Here is a 20,986-nt window from a genome sequence, read left to right as displayed (position 1 = left end):
GTCGGAGTAGAAATGGGAAAATTTTTATATTGAAATAGACATTGCAAACCGCGATTAGAAGATAAAAGAATTATTTGTAAAAATTAAAATTTTGGGAGGTCACGATGTCCCGTAAGGCTGGCGGCAGCCTTTAACAAAATATGTCGTCGGTGGTTGTGTCCCCTCTCTCTTTCTCTCCCGGATATTTTACGAATGAAATTTATTATGACATAATAAAAACGATTCTCAGAGCACACGGTTCGTGTATTTTTTCCGAGCCTTTCTTAAAAATACTTTCATGAATCTCTGTTTAATAAACAGAGCGCCGTATTCCGGCAGGCCGCACGCAGTTTGCTAGCGGGCCAAATGCGGCTCGCAGGCCTGCGGACCGCCGGAATCCGGACAGTATTTAATATTGCGTCCGTTGCCGGTTGCGGCCCGCGCGTAGTCTTATGTTTCCACTTTTGGCCCACAATACGCCGCGGATTGCGCATCACTGCCTTAGACCATACTATATGTATCATAATATAATATATTACTATTTATGAACTGAATCAATATTAATTTTGCAATAAAATAAAGTTTTTATTATTATACACAGTAACAGCAATATTATATATTTATGTTCTTTGACTATTGTTATAACGCAATACGAAGTACTGTAATACGACAAACCTATATACATTATTGTAATCGTGAAACAAATACAAAACACATAAAATTATCTGAAATTATGTACAGCTTGTCAAATCTAGCTGTGCGGTTGACCAAAACTTAGGAATGCGCAGAAAAAAACAAAGACCGCACTCGACGAGAGAAGGATGCAACATTTGAACGGTAAGGGTACACACCTCGTCAAAACTGCGTACTGTCCATTATTTCTTACAGCAGTAAACATACAAAACAACTGTTTATATGTTTGTGTGAATACACTTGTGTCACTTTACTTTTTAACTGAACTGTCGCCACGTGCATCGTTTGACAGGTGACGAATATTATTCGGCAGCATGTAGCTGTTGCAGCTTTATGCTTCCGAATAATGCAAATTACGCCTCGTAAACGTAAAAATACCACTTTTGAGAGCGATTGCGGCCTAGATTGATCTTTTATCTGGCGCTTTTGACTAATGAAAAACCCCATTTTTGCATTATCGAGCAATGAGGAGGCGCATCCCGCACCCTTGCAATCCTGGAAACGAGGATTCCAAATTTTGAGGAGCTACTTTAGTGATAGTTCTGCATCTTTGAATAACTAGATTCTTTTTGTTCCGAATAATGTTCATTTTCGATTAGATGCATAGTTTGTAGCACTAAATAAGATTAGAAAAACTACATTATAGTTGAAGGACATATCTCTTCTTTGATGCCTTAGCTTCATTATGGCCCTCGCTATCAGTCTCCCAAATAGATCTCTTTTTCTGGTTGGAACTCATCTCTGGTTCATTTTGTGATGTCGCCGAATTTTCACCATCTTCTTCTTCAGACGATACTTCTTCTTTTACGTTATTCGTTAGGCAATAATTTCGGCTTTCCACTTGACAGTATCTAATTGCCGAGTATCCACTAGAGAGTTCATAAAGTTATGATCATGCAGTGGATTTAAAATGAGATTTCTATTAATAAATATTTATCAAACACATACTTAGTTTTCCTATATAGTTCATGGAAGCCTTTATTATCACTCAATTCAGCTAGCTTGAACAAGAATCTTTCGTCATGACTGATTACAATCAGTTGAAAATTCTTCTGATACTGTGATCGCAATTTGACAACTCTGTAACAGAAAACAACATTCAAGTTTCAAATATTTAATGAAACCGATTTTAGCAGGAATTTTTTTTGACAACATACACGGCTAATGCATTTGCCAAACTATCTGCATTTTCTTGATCCAAATTTGTTGTTGGTTCGTCTAACGCAAGAATTCCGCAATCTTTACAAAATGTCTCTGCCAAAGCAAGTCTTATAATTATAGATGCTAGAACCTGGAACGGAGTATTTTGTAATTAAACAAATTTACTATTTTTAACAACTATGTTTCTCTATGAAAGGAGACCTTACTCTTTGTCCAGCACTACAACGACCTTTCATGTCAATCTCATGGCCATGTTTTGTTTGAACCAGTTTATAATTATATGTTCTTTTCGCACCACCTATAGATTTTGTAGTATCCGTACGAATTTCTATGGATGTGGTATCTGATCCAGTATATACCACTCTCCACATTTGCTTTATAATTTTATTGACTGTTGACATACGCTCTTCGTGGTATTCTATCACAGCTTTATCCAATGCTTGACCGTACGATTTTAAATTCAATATAACTTCTTGTAAAACCTGATTTCAAAAATAAGTTACAATAATATCATATTATCAAATTAATGGATACACAGAAGAATATTGTTACGTTACCGTTAATTCGATACACTTTCTTTTATATTTTTTACGTGCTTCTCTGTACATATCTTGTTTTAATTCTTCGGAACACTGTTCAACAGCTCTTTCTAATTCTTCTTTGTTACCTTTTGTCACGTTTATCTAAATGTTTTAGAATATATTACACATACATCCAAGAATGACAATGTTGCAGTATAGAGTAAAGCATCGTTGTAGATATTTTTAAACCAAGAGAAACTTTTTGTAACAGAATTAAAGAAAAGTAGAAAAAATATACGTATTTGGTCCGAAAATGTCTACAGTCTTGCTGTACACTAAAGATTGTACTTCAGTTCTTACTGAACTTCTTAAAAATTTACTTAAACAATCTACCTGTCGCAGCAAGGTTTGTTCTCGATTCTGCAAGTTTCTCCTCTCTTCCAATATTTGAGCATGGTTTATAGCACGCAGTTCATTTTTTAAATCTAAACACTGTTGTTGCAAACTTTTAATGTTCTCCTGAGCTCTTCGTAACAAAATATTATCAGACAAATTCTTTTTCTGGACTTTGTGACGAGTAATTTGCTCCTTCAGTTTGTTTATAGTTTTTTCAAAGTCGCTTTTTTGTTGACGAAAATCCTTAATCGAGGTTTCATATTGTTTGATTTTGGTCTCGCAACGTTCTAAAGCTTCAGGAATTTTACGAAATAAATAGGCGTCGACATCATTTTGTATTTTATCTAATTCAGATAAGCGTCTAGCCCCATCAACAAGTAGTTTTCTATCAATTTCCTGTTTCTCCCAATTTTCGTTCTTTTTTTCCTTCAATTTTTCGATTCCTGAATTTAAGTCGCCATCCGCTACTGCTGTTTTTTGTCTCAAATCATCCACTATCTTCCCCAGAGAAACTTCTTTCGAAAATAGCTCTTCTTGCTTCTCTTGTAATTGTTTTAATTCCTGCACACCCGAACGAATCTTCAATTGCTCCTCATGCAATGCATTTAATTCTTCCCGAGCGTTATGCATTCTTTCATTCTGCGAATTTATCGAGGATTGCAAATTTTCGATATCTTGACGAATGGTTTTGATAGATCTTTTCAATTCTTCCCTTTGACCTTGAGCTTCCTCGATACTACGTTTGGACTTAATACCTGTACGTACAAAGACGTTAAATATCACTCGTGCGTAAAATTGCATATACAGGGTGATTCACCAGATATTACCACCTCGAATTTCGTCATTATTATTATTCGCCGCGAAGAATGTTTATATAAGGTTAAATCACCCTGTATGTAATTAAGACCAATGATATACCTGCACTAATCATACGAGTTTGGAAACTGTTAATTATTTGTTTACTTTTCGATATATCATCAATGCATTTATCCCATAATACCATGTCACTCATGACAGTTTGGGTCAACGTTAATCTCCTTTCTGGGTCAGATTTCTTCTCTTCCAATTCCATTATAGATGTTCGCACTTTAGCTAATCCAGCTTTAGATTTTTCTAAATTATCCCTATAAATTGTGAGGAAATTACTATGAAACATAAAATAAAGAGTAGAGAAGTACAATGACTTCCACTTCCACTAGTGTTCGGACACTGTTAAAAAGACGATAACTTTTATAATATTGTACCATATGATTTGAACTTTCTTGAGAAGATGGAGCAATTAGTTAACTACATGTTGTCAAAAGAAATTTTTTCAAAAATTGAAATTGGTCGGGATTGTATAGAAAATACTAAAAGTTGCGTTTTACAACTTTTTTATGTAGGCTTATAGGGAAAATTTAGAAAACACGCTTCGTAGGTCTGTATCAATTAAACATATTCTGAAAATTTCATTAAAATCGGTTGACGTTACAATGAGATACAATCGTTTAAAGATGGTAAAAATTGCAGTTTTCACGATTTTCGGTCTTTTACATATTTCAGTCTGTCGTTTTTATCCCGAATCAACCGATTTCGATGAAACTTTCACAATGCACACAATGGACATAGATCTACAAAACGTATCTTTTAAGTTTTCAATATAGGTCTACATAAAAAAGTTGTAAAATGCAACTTTTAGTATTTTCTCTACAATTCCGACGAATTGCAATTTTTGAAAACATTCCTTTTCACATCCTGTAGTAAACTAATTGCTCTAGCTTCCCAAAAAAGCTCAAATCGTATAGTCCGATATTTAAAAAGTTAACGTGTTTTTTTAAAGCGTCCGAATGTTAATAGGAGTCACTGTACATGGAAAATAAACTTTCAAATGTTTACGTTAACTTCTCTAACTCGTCTTCTTCGAGATGTATTATTTTTTCAACCACTGGTTTCAATTGCAACATCTTATCGTATTTCTCTTGTTGCAATCTCATTTCTCTTTCGCATTCTTTTAAACGGTTTGGATGATTTTCCATCTCATTTTCCATTTCCCTTAATAAATTCTCAGCGGCTATACGTTCTTCGAAACCTCTGTGACATATAGGACAACAAGGATTTGGTTCTTTTAATTTTTTCATATATTCCTTATAAGCGACACCTTGATGAGCATACATTCCCCGTTTGTCTTGTAAATCCTTCAGTCGTCTGGATTGTAATAACACAGATTCATCAAACTCTTTATAATTACAAACCAATGAAATCTTTGTTTTGTCAGCTGCAAAAAAGAAAATTTATTGTTGATAATGAGTTTACTTAAAATTTTTAAATAGTTCTTTTTGCTCACTTTCTATTTCCCTCTTTTTCTTCTGAAGCTCACGTTCAGTATGAGCTATTGTCGTTTGTAATGTAGTAGATCGATGTTCTTCAGTTTGAATTTGTTGCTTAATCGATTCTATTTGGCTTGCCTAAAAAATTATTGTAATTATCTTTATTAGCAATAGAGGTAAGGGAAGTTTGCAGTAATTATCATTTTCAAATACCAATTCTTTTTGAGTCGTATCCAATCTATTTTTCAATTTGACTTGTATTAGTTCTTTCATATCCAGCAGATTCTTTATTGTTTCTTCATGTTTATCTTTTAATTTTTGTAATTCCTTTTCCTTCGATACCAACGAATTATTATGTAATTCTAGTTCAGCTTGTAACGAACTTTGTTTTAATAATGAAGCTATTTCTTCATCAACAGCATTTAGCATTGCTTCTTTTTCATTTCTTGATATTATCTTACGTGCAACTTCCTCCTTTGCTTCATCTACATTCATGGTCTCGTTCAAATGTTCAATTTTATTTTTTACCGTTTGCATTTTAGACTCTATAGAGTTTAACTTATTGGCAGCAGCTCCAAGCTTCAAAAATGAAAGTAAAATACATTATACTGTTATACAAGGTTTCACGCTATTATTAGCCAGCGTTTTTCTTGCAGATAAAGAATATTAGAAAACATATAAAATAGGAGAAATAATACTGCCTTTTGGAAGCAACATAATGGCGTATGTTTGATCCATCTTTTTTAGAAACGAAGGTACTGCTATATTCTTTTATATCACATGAAAGCTTGTGTTAAGATAAATTCATTCGGTTATACAAAGTCAACAATTGAATGGGATGGTGTTTACAAGTTACAGGAAATGTTCAATATAACTTGGTAGCTTTTTCTAATGTTGTTGTTAACTATTAATGCATAGGGTTGCGTTATTTTGCTGTTCCAGACGTTCACATCTCTGGGCGGTGTTTCATAAACAATATCTTTACGAAATATTCAAAATGATTCTTACATTTTTGATCTTGTATGACCTTAAACGTCATTGCGTCGTATACAAATGAATTGGTTTTGACAGACGCTTTCATATGACGTAAGAAATATATAGCATTCCATTTAAAAAATTGAGGGTCATCTTCATTTCCAGAAAAAATAGTGCAAACAGAAAAAATTACATACGCTATCAAGTTGGTTGTAAAAAACAGTATTACTGTTTCCTCTGTCTCTTTTTTCGAATATTTACGAATATTAATTTGATATAAATTTCGATATACCCGCATTATCTCCAATTTGATTTTATTGATTTCGTCTCTCGTCTCAATTACTTCGCTTTCTTTCATATTTTTCTCCGATTCTATTTTTGAATATTCACTACGCAATATATCCACTTCTATTTGTATTTCTTTTTCCTCTCCTTCTCTTTTTATTCTGTAATCCTCTACATTATGTTCTAACTCTCGCATTTTTTCATGTAATCTTTTGGATAAAGCTGTAATTTCTACAACATCAAAAACAATTGAAATTTATAGTGAATTAAAAGTAGATATTTTTAATTCTCGAATATACATATAACTAAACAGCGGATCTTTATGCAAAATAAAAATTTTCCACCTGAATTGCAATAAACCGGAGTGACATAGAAATTTATTTTCTCTCTTAATATATTCAATAGGTTGAAACTGATATAAAAGTATTTTTAAATGCATCGAATGTTTTTAGTGTTTTAAATTACACCTACTCATTTTTGTCATAAATGCATAAAATCCGTTGTCTACATATAACAGTATCAAACCTAATTCTGAAACTTTAGAATCTGCTATATCCAGATCCCACGCTGCTAATGCGATATTCAATAATTTGTTGCGACCAGCAATTTTCCTTTCCATATCTTCAATTTGTTGGTTCAAAGAACCACTGGTGACATTTGCATTGGCCAAAAAATTTAATGCCTTGCTTTCCTCTTTAGCAATTTCTTTTATATTTCTCTCACACTAAATGTATTAAAAGCAAATGTGAATTAAAAGCTTAAAGATCTTTAGTAAATGAAACAGTTATTTATAAAAAATGTTATTTAAATACCTCTCCTATTTTATCAAGGTTTCCTTCCAGTTTTTCATCATAAGTTTCTATCTCGGCCAATAATTCCTCCGTTGAACCTTGATACTCCTCGTCTATACTTTCTTTTACTCTTTCCAGTTGTTGTTTAGACAAGTCGTACTCTGTCCTTTTGCTTTCTAAAAAACAGATTGCACTTATAAATATACGAGCTTTGTTACAAGAAATATTCTCATTGATATTTTAACAGACTTACTTTCTTGAATTTGTAAATCTCTATACTTGGTATCTAGTTTTTCCAAATTCGTAATCTTCTGAGCTATGGGTTCCAATTCCTGATTTACTTGCTCTATTTTTTCTATTGCAATTTGCAATCGTTTCTTGTGGTCTTTTAGATTCTTTTCTTTGTCTTCCACTTGGGAAACAATTATTTGACAAGAATGTTGTTCCTCTTGTAATAGTTTCACTTTCACATTTGACTCTTTCATATATTTTACAATACTTTCAAGCGCTTTGTTATAATTAGCGCTATCAAAAATTTCATCAAATTTCTCTTTTAATTTTTTACCATCGTTAAATGGCCAACTAAGATCTTCTTGGTGACAAAATATAACGTAATCCAAAATTGGTTTTGAAACACCCATTGCTAATGTGAGTTCTGCGTCGACATCAGTACATCGATTAGTTATCGATACCACCTCTTTTGTACCTTTATTGATTCTGCTCAAGGCACTGTCAAGGGTCTTAAATGTCGATGTTACATTTGCTTTTGAACATTTCATTGTCCTACATATTGTAAAAATATTACCCACTCTATCCACTATTTCAGCTTTTACAACAGCTCGAACCTGTCAAAAATAAAGATGCTTAGAACATTAATATCAAATGTAACAATGTAATAAAGAGAGAGAGAGTAGATATTGTTTACCGAGGATGTCATTGATAAAGTAGGATCATGTATAAAGAATTTTCCACGATCGGAATTAGGAGGAAATTCGCCGCAACTGGCATATTTCAGAGCCTCAATAATTGTTGTTTTCCCAGTACCATTCGGACCAAGAATAAGTGTCAACGGTCGGGAAAATCTAATCGTCGCTTCTTCATTTTCATCACCAAAATTACGAATACCTCGTAAAGAAAGTCTTCTTATACGTGACATCGTTCAAGAATTTGTAACCACAGCACTAACCAAAATAATTCAGTACTCTAAATGAATCTATTAGTTCATGAAACGTTCTATTTATAGTTCTTTTTATATTTTATTAAAATAATTCCAATTTCTGCAACCTTCTGTAACTGCAACTAACTGTAACCAAACCAATTGTAAATAACCTGTAACTTCAAATCAGTGATGGTATATAGGTAAGGCGCTTTTTTCGCGCATGCGCGAGTTTCGTCAGGACCGTATCTACGTCCGAAGTTTGTGGAGAACTGCTCGGTGGCGCCCTACGCCTACGCCGCGCCGGGCCGCTGTCACACAGTGGGCCGAAAAACGGGAATAAAATATTGCAGCGTTATTTATGGGCTCAGGGTCATAAAAAAGTAGGTCGTTGGATTCGTCTTGACGCCAGCTATAAGATTATGAAATTATGCGAAATTAGCGAGGTGCCGAAGGTACCCGATCTTCGTACATGACTGAGGCCATCTGAGGTTAGAATAGTCGCGCATGCGCGAAAAAAGCGCCTTACCTATATACCATCACTGCTTCAAATAGGCGCGAATTGATCGTGACGTGATTGGCCGCCGGGAGCAGCCGGGAGCGAACATGGCGAACATGTAAATAGAGTAGAGGTGAATACAGGTGAATATACGAACAAAGACAGAGGACAAAGAGGGAGATATGTTTCTCGCAGGAGAGACAAAGACAGTGAATACGAAACAGCTTGATTTATTTATGTTTTTTTTTGCGTTGAAATGTTCTCCGTATTATTTCGGTGCCCCGTACACAGCCCTTTTTTGCAATTTGTCTCTTGAAACAATAATAGCGTTTGTTTGTCGCGCATGCGCATGAAGAGACACCACTTTTGCATCAATTTTTGAGGATATTTTTCAGTTTATCTTAAAAAATAAGGGTCTAGTCTAACAATAATATGCGTAAATAACTATAAAGTTCATTATATTAGGATATATTGGATAAAATCGTTGTATTATATTTAGTAATAGTAGTTGGAAAAGTCAAGTGTGGTAACTATGTTTGAATAAAGCGCTGGCTAAACATATGACATATACTTCACTCACTAAACTAATGTGCTAATGTATTACGTTTTCATAAGAACGTACACAACCGACACAACCTGCGGAGTCGAAAAACGTTGCTCTCTGTTTATCCGTTAAAAATATTCTTATCAGTTCGCGATTGTATATACATATATATTTATTGTATAATATGTATATACGTTGATCAGATTGTGGGTCCGGGAGTCCGGAGTCCGGGAGCGAGAGTGTTTGCGTTCGCGGTAATTTTCTTGGTTCGCGTTATTATTTTACGTCGACGACTCAGAGGTCATCACGATGTTATGAAAAAGTTTTTTGGGAGTATATTTCAGAGCTGTATAGAAATTTTCTTGCCATTAGATATTTGAATTGATTTTAAACATTTGAAGAAGCCGTAAGTATGAAATATAATACACAAATCTCTTTCCTCCTAATTCACTGTTCTTTGTTTAGTATTTGTTGAATACTTTGTTATGATTAAATACTAAATATGTATGTATGTAAATATAGATTGCGGATTTTATGCATTTATGACAGAAATGGGTAAGCACAATTTAAAGCAGTGGACATATTAAAAAGATGTAAAGACATCAGCATACTGATCACAGCTTAATCAGATAATTAAAAGAAGAAAGAAATTTTTATTTCACTCTACAGTCTAATGATTACTTTGTGAAATTGTGTATCTTTTTGAGGGAAATTTAATTTCTCAAATCTTAGAATGAATTTTTTATTTTCAAACTGCTATTAAAGTTGAAGAGTAATAAATGTTATTATTTTTTTTCCTTTCTTTTAAATGAGGTATTTATTTTAAGAATACTTTTATGTATACGAATTGTAATCTAATATTTCAATAAATCATACATTTTCTATATAGAATCTGTCTCGTTAAAGTTATGTTGGTTTACTTTTTAATAGATAACGTAGTAGCCAACTTAGGTCATAATGTTATCAAATCTGTATATGTACTGTATACTAGAAATATCTGTCCTAACAATGTGTTCATTGATTCTGTTGCAGGAACATCAATATGTATCTCTTTATGTGCATTTTCACGCTACTAGCTTTAGGTAAGATCTCTTGTATTTTTGGTGAATAAGATTTAGATGAATCGGTAACAATCATTTTGATATATGTTTGGCATTTCAGGTACTTCTTATACCGAGGCTATAGAATCTCCAACATTTAGCAACAGTTATGAAGTGAAAGGGACATTATATATTCCTTACGCTGAAATTCGTGAACCGTTTTACGCATGGTACGATGGCTCAAGTGGATCCAGTAGAATAGATTACTATGGAGGTATTATCAATTATTTTATTATTCTATTTTTAAATGTACATGTTAACGAACAGTTCGCACAATGAACAAATCGGACAATGAAAACTTTTGCGGAAAATTTGGATGTTCGGGCAACGAATGCATGTTTGGATAACGAACATGTTGCTGTGTATTTGTAGAATTGTATAATTGTTAGATGTCAGAACAATGGTCTTAAAATGGCACCTAAATCATGTTGAGGTCAGAGATGGGCAAATTTTTATTTAAATAATAAATAAACGTGTGATTGTATAATTGCAAATATCAACTAAACTATTTATTTAAATAAAAGTCATTTAAATAGTGCCAAAAGTGATATATTTATTATTTTTTTTCTCTTATTTCTTGTATTTTGAATATACGGATCACTAGTATCTCACAATCACGCGATTCGAAACGCGTTACTTGAATCGCGCGTAAATTGCCTCAACTGAACATGCTCCAAAACTTTTCAAATAACGCACAACAGACGATACGATTAATATTATAGGTTTTGCATTCAAATTCTTTTACAAATCAATTTCACCCTTTTGCAAATCAAATTCAACCTTTTGGAAATCAATTTCAACCGTTTACAAATAAAGTATTTTTAAGTAAGTTTTTGTGAAAAAAGATCAAATCAAATGTAAATTAATTGTTGAGAATTTCAAAATTTTATTTATTGCAAAGATGTACATCGTACATCATGCAAATATGTACTTATTTAAAAGTAATTACCAATTCATTAACTTCGTAACATATGAAAATTGTGTGTAGATATGTATTCATTGTAGCCATTTTTTCATTAATACATTTTAAAAATAAAAGTACATACATATGTATTTACTGAAGCGTATTGAGTATCGAGTTGTATGTTTCCCTCGCAGTAATGACACCGTTCACGTGTGTCTAAATAAATATACATATAATCTAATCTAAATACTAGATAATTAATTTTAAATATCCTTAATGGGTGAAATTGATTTGCAAAAGGTTGAATTTGATTAGCATAAAGTTAACAAATAATAATTTAGCATTATCTATATAATAAAAATATAATTTCAGTTATTATTTATCAATACAAATAATATATAACAATATGTATAATATTTATGATGTTTAAGCACCTTCCACCAACAAACTTCATATCCATAATAAAGATACACGAGATATCTCGTCCATAGCATTGTACAACGAAATCGTGGTGACGAGATATCTCGTCCATAGCATCGTATGTACGACAGCATGGTGACGAGATGTCTCATCTATAATTCTATAACATCGTTTCTTCGACATCGTGGAAACGAGATATCTCGTCTATTGTAGTGAAAGGGTTAATCACTTTCAAAGAATCCTAAAGAACAGAGAAAAGCAATCGACATTGGACAGATTCTTTAACACCCCATAAACGAAAAAAAAACAAGATAAATAAGCGTAGCATTCACAATAATTTTTATTGATTTTTTGGATTTCCTGAACGAATTAATCAAATTCCCATAAAAATCTATCTATGGTAAATCTATGGTAAATCGACGATCGGATAACGTTCGTTAACCAATCACTATAATAAGTGTATAATGATATTTCTTATATTTGTATGAGGATTGATGTCATATTTTGCTTAATTAGGAATGGTTAAGACTTATCAATTGTCACATAAAGGATACTTTGGGAAAAGTTTAAAAATTACTCCGATCACCACAGAATCGGTTCTGAATGAAGAAACATGTCTTGAAGTAAATGGCACTATGGAATCAAAAATTAACCCTCAAAATATTATTCCTGATACAACTGGAATGGAGGTAAAAAATAATTGTTTCCTTTGCTAACACGTTTTACCGAATTCTATTGTAAGATTATATCGATTCTTTCTCTTGTCAGTGTATTGGAGAAGAAATAGTGAATGGAGTGAATTGTGAAAAGTGGCGAATGGTACAAGAAATTGGGGAAAAAACGAACAAATACACACTTTGGATACAGTATCAGGTAATAATTAATTTAATTTAATCAGAGTACAGAATATTGAAGGTATACCTTCTATACTATACTATAGTATACATAGAACTTAATTTATATGAATTTAGGAAAGGACAAGCATAGTTCTCATATGTATAAACGAATTATTTATACTTTATTCAATTTTCTATTCAAATAATTAGAGTTTATAGTGGAGTACATAAATTTTAGCAAACACTTGTTTATTCATAAGGACATCTCAAATCTTATTCAATATTAACTTCAATGAACTTTATGAATCTAATGAATTAATTCAATAAGAGATAGAAACTAAATTGAATGTTACTCGTACATTGACATCCTCGATTTTAAAAATATTTCAACAATTTTCGATTTCATCTACTTAATTTTACTATAAATATATAAAGATCCGCAGTCTAGTTATGAGAGAGATGCAATATAGGATAAATGGTGTAATATACATATATTAATGTTACATTAATTCACGGTATATAGAGGATAGAATAACAAATTAACAGATCATATGATAAAATTTAATGAACTTTTCAATGTAAGATATATATTTTGAAATAATCACTTTGAAAAATCTCTTCTAATACATTTGTCTGATTTTAAAGTATGTACAGTGATTTCCACTAATATTCGGACACTCTTAAAAAGACCATAACTTTTTTAATATTGGAATATATGATTTTAAATTTTTGGAGAAGTTAAAACAATTGGTTTGCTACACAACGTGACAAATTTTTTTGAAAAAAACTGCAAGTTGTCGGAATTGCAGAGAAAATACTGAAAGTTGTATTTTCCATTTTTTTTATGTGGGCTTATATGGAAAATTTAGAAAACACGTTTCGTAGATTTGTATCAATTAAACATATTCTGAAAATTTCATGAAAATCGGTCGACGTTATAATGAGCTACAAACGTTAAAAGATGGTAAAATTGCAGTTTTTCACGATTTTCAGTTCTCTAACTGCAATCAATCCAAGTATTCTTACACCTTTCAATGTCCGTTGTTTTTTCCCATATCAACCGATTTCGATGAAACTTATAGAATGCATATAATTGACGTTGATCTACAAATGAACTATTTGAACTATACTGAACTATTTACCGCATCAAAAAATATGTTAAACAAAACCTGTAGATCTAGACAGGCTGCATCTTTTATGTCGTATTACTTTTTTTCGTAAAACAGTGTTCGAAAAAATTGAGAAAAACGTTGTGTGGTTTCGTTATCTTTTATATCAGTAAACATTAGCGAAAGAGATGTTTCTTCTTTTTGAACTTCCAGAACTTATTTTTTTTTTATTGCAGATTCTTTTCCTGGAGATTCTATGTATATACATACATATTTTCTTTCTTTAACACTAGGTTTACGGAGCTTTAGAAATAAATAACTATTTCACATTACTTTTCCAAGCATATTTTATTCAACTAAATGTAGTTTTACTGTATACATATTATTACTGTATAAATGATATACAAAATGAGTCACGTAACTTGCATACCTCAAGTAAATTTTAAATTATGCGTTTAATGAAAAATTGTTTAATACAAAAGTTTCAAGGTTCCAGGGGGGACAAGTGACATGATGAAGAGATGATCAGTTTTTCTTGTACGCACAGAACTTTCAAATTTTTAAGGTCAATTTTGTTTCTTTAAATGTAATCATTAGACTGCGGATCTTTATGCAAAATAAAAATATTTTGATCGAGTCGCTTCAGAGATGTAAAGGTCACCTTCGTCTTTTTAAATAGGATGCTATGTTTTGGTACCTGTTTTCTGATAGCGGCTATTTAGACGAATCCAACGAGGTGCTGTATTAAGGTCTTTGAAGGTGATTTTGAAGCACAGGTGATTTTTGACAAAAAAGGCGAAATAAACTTGCATTTACAGAGGTGTTCAAAGTGATTGCTATCGATATCAATACAATGCTGAAACTTCTTATCACAGATTGAGTAGTATTTCCTATCACTTTGGGACTTTTCGAATCGCATGCTGTAACAATTTATTGTACAAATGTATTCAATTGTACGGCGTGTAGGGTGAAAACGTTGAGGATATCTTTCAGCGTATAAATCTCTAGCTCTCACTGAATTTTGCTGGCATTCTTCGTAAATGAGAAGCATATTGGTTTGTTCTTCAAAAGAATACAGCGTTTACAATCGCTTGATTCGATGATACTAATCTTAATATCGTCCAAAAGTGTTTATTTATCAATGCCAGGTTTAAGATATCCTCAATGTTCTCACCTTATCATACAGTTTTAGTACTATCATACTTTCGGAGTTATTGTATGTGGCAATAGTTAGTGTCTCACCCTGTATATTGGTTCTAAACTAGGTATCAGTCTATTTCTCTGACAAACTATGCATTCTTCACTTTCAATGTTAATACTGAATCACGTGAAATTAAATATTCTTTTGATGAAAAACTACATGATTCTATTTAAAGAACCAAGGTGGGAATTGAAAATTTTGGAATCTTCGCACGTACAAGAAAAACTTATATGCTGTCGTTTGGCCCTTTTCAAATTATGTAACATTTGTATTAACACAATTTTTCAAAAGATGCATCATTCGAAAGTTATTTGAGATGCGCAAGTTACACAACTTGCTTCGTATTTAATTATTTTATACTTCACTGCAGAAATCACCGCGTGTGCCAGGGGCAATGGAACCAATTCCTATAAAATATGAAATGAAAGGATTCAACAGTCTTTTGGGCTCCCATTACGATCATTATTATTTAAATTATGACTCGTTTACACCGATGAAGCCAAATGCTGATGTATTTGAAATTACAGAAAGTAAATAGCATTGATTTATAATAGTTAGTACAAATTTTATTTAACTGTATACTAAATATGGAAAATATATTTGTATAGATTTAACATGTGTTAGCTTCCCGGGACCTGGAGATAAACACATATATACGTTTAATCCTATGCGTGAATTTATTCATAATTATGATGCTCATGTAAACGAAGCTTTTGAAGGTTTCAAGAAAGCTCATGGCAAGGAGTACGAAAGTGAGATTGAGCATCATAAACGAAAAGAAGTATTCAGACAAAATTTAAGGTATGTATTGCGCTTATATGTTATTGTTCTTGAAATTAATAACAACAATATTTTCAGATTTATCCATTCATCCAATCGTGCTAATAATGGTTACCAGCTAGATGTTAATCACTTGGTAGATCGTACCGAGTTAGAGTTGAAGGCCTTGCGTGGTAAGCAATACACTAAAGGATACAATGGAGGGCAGCCTTTCCCTTATAATGTCGAAAGAGAACAACAAGACATTCCAGAGTCTCTAGATTGGAGACTATATGGTGCTGTTACTCCTGTTAAGGGTTTGTATAATCATTTATTTATGTAATAAAATAAAGATGACGACGTGGTCTCTAGTGAACGAGAAATTCTCTATATTGGTATAGATCAATCTGTTTGCGGTTCCTGCTGGAGTTTCGGTACGACTGGCGCTGTGGAAGGTGCATATTACATGAAGTATGGTAAATTAGCGCGTTTGTCTCAGCAGGTAAGTAAACCTTCGATATAGTGTTTAGACCTGAAAAGGAGAGATCGTAATAAATAATAAGTAGACTGTGGATGTCTCTATGCAATTTTAAATTTTTCTGGACAAATTGGTACCAAATAAAATTCTATTCTCATTGGTAATAGCACTCGCAGATCCAAAATAAATAAAAATCGTACTCTGTAATTCTGTTGATTTCAATACTCCAGAATTTTTTGAAAATTTTTATAAGTCATAAATGCATAAACATCCGCAGTCTAATAACACGCATAGACTTGCAAATGAGAATAGCGAAGGACACTAAGTCATATTGATTACTTAAAGTTCACAATTGTAGTTTGTTCTTGTATAAATCATTATACAATTGTAGAAATCATAATACAATATATAAAAGAATTCCATGAAAGATTATCCAAAGTTAGCCAGCATTGTTTAAGCATGTGGTACGCTAAACAAAATCACATTTTTTTTATAGCCTCTACGTCTTGAGATATTTAAGAAAATATCCTTTGGACCCCGAACTTTTAAGGATGTTTTGCACAAAAAATACGTGTCAAATATTTTTCTGAGAACTACCTCTCACATAAATTTTATGAGAAGCGGTTTGTCCGAGTTTGGCATGTTCCCTTGTAAGAAGTTTAGTAGTAACGATTAAATATAAAAATATAAGGGTGACTTGTTTAATCCTTCAGGGACTAAGTACGTCTATGCACCGTATTGACTTGAAAACATGTTTCAAAATTGATTGTCAGATATTAGACACAATACTCAATACACAGTCATCTGTTATTGCTTACTTTATAGAATTTCAAAATAGCTATGGAAAATATCTGAAGGTCTAATAAATAATCTATAGATTATAGTAACATCTGTAACATTAAATAGAATAGAATTGTTAAATAGAATTTATAATATTCCACCCAAACATTTTTAAATTACTAATACAAATTATGTTAGGGCGATTTTTTATTCTAGTTTTTACGTTAGAAATTCATCTGTGAAGTAAACTGATTTTTTAATCATGTTCGAAATATAAATACTTCTCTGTATTCATACAAAGCTATTATAGTTTATTATCCAAAAATTACAGGCGCTTATCGATTGTTCATGGGGTTATGGAAATAATGGCTGTGATGGTGGTGAAGATTTTAGATCGTATCAGTGGATTATGAAACATGGAGGTCTGCCTACCGAAGAGGATTATGGTGGATACCTTGGTCAGGTAAATAAATGCTATGTTGTGTGTATAGTTGCATAAATGAAAACTGAATAAATGGTAACTAGACCTCGGATGTTTATGCAATTTTCAATTTTTGTAGGCAAGTTTTAAGAAAGCGGAATCACGCAAAATCTTATCTTCAGTGATCTTCAGTAGTCTTTGTGTAGTTCTAGAATTAATAAAAATCGTACTAAATCTCGTGGAATTTTATATTCTAGCATTTTTTGAAAATTTTTGGAAACCATAAATGCATAAAGATCCGCAGTCTAATGATAACATAGTAAATATGATAAATAACTATAATATTATCATATATAAAGAGTTTTGTACACATTTTGTACAAAATTATATGTACTTTTTATATTATATTATACCGGGTGACAAGAAATAACGGAGTTAATCATTTCTTATTATAATTCTGTCAAATTGACGAATTTTGAAAAACCAAATAATAACAACCATAACATAAAGTACTCGTATATTTAGTATTCATATATTTAAGAAGTTTCGAAATGGCCACCCTTTGCGCCGATACAGAGGCTCAAACGTGTCTTGAAATTTTCGGCAATGGGCCGCAGCTCTTCTGGCGTCATTCGGTCCCACTCCTGGTACAGAGATTTTTTCAATGACTCCAAATTTTTATGGGGCCGAGCATAGGCCCTCGCCTCAAAAATCGACCACACGCTGTAATCCATCGGTTTGAGATTCGGTGAGTACGGCGGCCATTCCACAGATGTGATGAAACCTGGAAAACGGGCTTTGCACCACTCCTGAGTCGTTTTCGCCCTGTGGGATGGCGCGGAATCCTGCTGTAACATCCATTCCGGATCGCCGAGGTGCTGTTGGGCCCACAGAAGTATGACGGCTTCGAGAATGTCCCGTCGATACACTTCTTGGTTGATTTTGACCCCTTGATCCACGAAAACTGTAGCAAATTCCATTTTCCAGGTTTCATCACATCTGCGGAATGGCCGCCGTACTCACCGGATCTCAACTCTATGAACTCCAACGTTTGGTCGATTTTGGAGGCCAGGGCCTGTGCTCGGCCCCATAAAAATTTGGAGTCATTGAAAAAATCTCTGCGTCAGGTGTGGGACCGAATGACGCCAGAAGCTAGAGCTGCGGCCCATAGCCGAAAATTTCAAAACACGTTTGAGCCTCTGAATCGGCTCAAAGGGTGGCCACTTCGAAACTTCTTAAATATATGAATGCTAAAGGTCTATGTTATGGTTGTTATCATTTGGTTTTTCAAAATTCGTCGATTTGACAGAATTATAATAAGAAATGTTTAACTCCGTTATTTCTTGTCACCCTGTATACGATGTCCTTCGCAAGATAAGTAAAAAATTAATACAGTTTAATATTTTTGTTTTCAGGATGGTTATTGTCACGTAAACAATACTAAACTGACAGCCAAGATTACGGGTTACGTGAACGTTACACAGAATAACCCTCAGGCCTTCAAACTTGCCATGGCGAAACATGGTCCTATATCAGTAGCGATCGATGCATCTCATAAAACTTTCTCATTCTATTCTCATGGTGTATATTATGATGCAGCTTGTGGTATGTATATGCGATTACAACGTTTTGTGAATGCTCCGAACAGAACTATATTTCTATAATGCGAACGACATATTTGTACAGGCAACAAAGAGGAATCATTGGATCATGCGGTTTTGGCTGTTGGTTATGGTAAGTTAGATGGGAAAGATTATTGGTTAATCAAGAATTCATGGTCTAATTACTGGGGTAACGATGGCTACATCCTTATGTCCCCAAAAGATAATAATTGCGGGGTAATGACAACGCCAACATATGTCACTATGTAAAAAATCGAATAAATTTTTCTTTTGTACGTTATATATTGACTGCGGATTTTTAGCATTTATGACAAAAATAGGTGGACGTAATTTAAGACAGTAAAAATATGAAGACTATTTAAGAACGTCCATATGTTATTTTCAGTTTGTTAACACGCTCCGTGCCAAGTGTATTTACCACCGATGGTACTCGTTGAACTATCATTACAACAAGTTTAAGAATGTAGAATATATTTTCACCAAAAGGTGGCATTACAAAAAGAACAAATTATAAATAGAACAAAACACATAAGTTTGTTTAATTGCCGAACAAAAACGTCTCGCCACGGAACGTGTTAAAATTGTTGAACATTGCAAGAAATTTTTATATGACTTTCAGTGTCTTGTAATTCGGAAAGAAAATGTTTACTTTGCATAAAGATCCGCAGTCTAGTTATCGACACGAACGAGACGAGGCGCTTGATTACTTGAGATTGTATACCTAAAATAAGATTTATGTTGTATGTAGTATCTAATAGTTGTATACAAAAATATAATGTGAACAAAAAGAAGTTGAAAATAAGATATATTTTTTAAATAATATCAAGAGTAAAGTACAAACTAAAGTAAGGCTTGCGTAATATGCCTTAATTTGAAAAGTATGAAAATCAGTGTCGCATATATATATAAACAAAATTATTTTTATTGAAAATTCATAGCACAGAAGCACTATATGTATATCATAATTTCTTTTCGATACCGTTTACTAAAAGCATTTATACAATAACAAAGGATGTACAAATATGATGAAATGTGTTCTGAACAGAAATTCAATGAACTACAGAAACGAATTACACACCATGAATCACGTTATCGTATCGTTATACAAAATTAATGTCGGTGATTGTGCTGAAGAACCTGTTGATGGAATTAAAATGACAATTATATATAAAAATATATATAATTTCAATAGGCACAGAGTTCACTTAATACAATTGCTTAGATGTTCTAAAATTATACATACACAGAAAGAAAATTTATATCGTTGTGCGTTTAGTGTAGAATAGAATATATAAACAAAGAATGCTTCTTTTGTAAACCAAAGTGGAAGTGCTTAAAATAAAACAATAATTACAGTTTTTTTCTATAGTGATTAAATGTTTTCTTTTAAACTCTTTTACCTATTTTATAATACGCATATCTATCTATGTAATCATATCACATTTGTGTGATTGAATATCATCAATTCTAAATAAAGATACACATATTTCTTTAAAAAAGTAAATTTTCCATGGGAATAAAAACAGTGTATAAATTGCGAAATATACATACATATATGTATAAATGATATATTATATATCACTCATCATTTTAATTCTATTATTCAATATGATTTTTATTTTTCTCTAATTTCACACCTGAATTTCTGAATAATATTTCGTGTAGTTTTATGTAATCATGTATTTATACAATCAGCGTTAGCTGTGTAACAATATATAAATGGACTTGTGCAAATTTTGTGCTTCTAAGATTTCCCAGTATGTAATTTTCATTATTCATCGAGTCATGAATTCTCAGGTATTATACAGGGCGTACTACACAAAGTGTTACAAGCTGTTTCCTCGGAATCTAATGAAGATATCGAATTAATTTTTTTTAGATTAAATGGCTAAGGGGAACTAATATTTTAGTATGTATTAAATTTTTGTTGGGGTAATTTTTGGGGGAGGAAGGGGGGCCCCATCATTTTTTGTTATTGTGATATCACTTGTTAAACTCAATAGCATTTACTTGAACGTTCTTTTTATTGCACATAGTTACAGGGTTATAG

General features: G+C 32.4%; 2 protein-coding genes across 6 annotated transcripts; one reads left to right on the top strand and one right to left on the bottom strand.

Moving 5' to 3' along the window:
* Window positions 1–539: 539 nt before the first annotated feature.
* Window positions 540–8,476, bottom strand: Rad50 (DNA repair protein rad50). The gene is made up of 15 exons (XM_076420266.1): window positions 8,033–8,476; window positions 7,361–7,952; window positions 7,129–7,283; window positions 6,842–7,040; window positions 6,324–6,547; window positions 5,270–5,635; window positions 5,074–5,194; window positions 4,626–5,004; window positions 3,669–3,874; window positions 2,748–3,505; window positions 2,391–2,516; window positions 2,040–2,315; window positions 1,830–1,963; window positions 1,621–1,752; window positions 540–1,541 (listed from the first exon to the last, which is right to left on the bottom strand). The coding sequence occupies exons 1-15, from the start codon at window positions 8,261–8,263 to the stop codon at window positions 1,313–1,315; spliced, it is 4,128 nt and encodes a 1,375-aa protein (XP_076276381.1). The 5' UTR covers window positions 8,264–8,476; the 3' UTR covers window positions 540–1,312.
* Window positions 8,477–8,810: 334 nt separating this feature from the next.
* Window positions 8,811–19,304, top strand: 26-29-p (C1 family peptidase 26-29-p). 5 transcript variants are annotated; one of them, XM_076420272.1, is made up of 12 exons: window positions 9,794–9,861; window positions 10,339–10,388; window positions 10,468–10,620; window positions 12,247–12,419; window positions 12,499–12,603; window positions 15,247–15,406; window positions 15,485–15,677; window positions 15,735–15,952; window positions 16,037–16,137; window positions 17,225–17,356; window positions 18,730–18,919; window positions 19,001–19,304. In XM_076420272.1, the coding sequence occupies exons 1-12, from the start codon at window positions 9,809–9,811 to the stop codon at window positions 19,183–19,185; spliced, it is 1,713 nt and encodes a 570-aa protein (XP_076276387.1). In that variant the 5' UTR covers window positions 9,794–9,808; the 3' UTR covers window positions 19,186–19,304. The 5 variants fall into 5 exon arrangements, with proteins under 5 accessions (XP_076276391.1, XP_076276390.1, XP_076276388.1 ...); XM_076420276.1 differs by lacking the exon at window positions 9,794–9,861 and adding an exon at window positions 8,811–8,895 and having other exon boundaries at window positions 15,485–15,952; XM_076420275.1 differs by lacking the exon at window positions 9,794–9,861 and adding an exon at window positions 8,815–8,905 and having other exon boundaries at window positions 15,485–15,952.
* Window positions 19,305–20,986: the final 1,682 nt, after the last annotated feature.

This window comes from Lasioglossum baleicum, chromosome 3 (genome assembly GCF_051020765.1).
Source record: "Lasioglossum baleicum chromosome 3, iyLasBale1, whole genome shotgun sequence".
In the NCBI taxonomy this organism is placed as follows: Eukaryota; Metazoa; Arthropoda; class Insecta; order Hymenoptera; family Halictidae; genus Lasioglossum; species Lasioglossum baleicum.
Note: the sequence above shows the minus strand (reverse complement) of the source record. Positions and strands in the feature narration are given on the sequence as shown.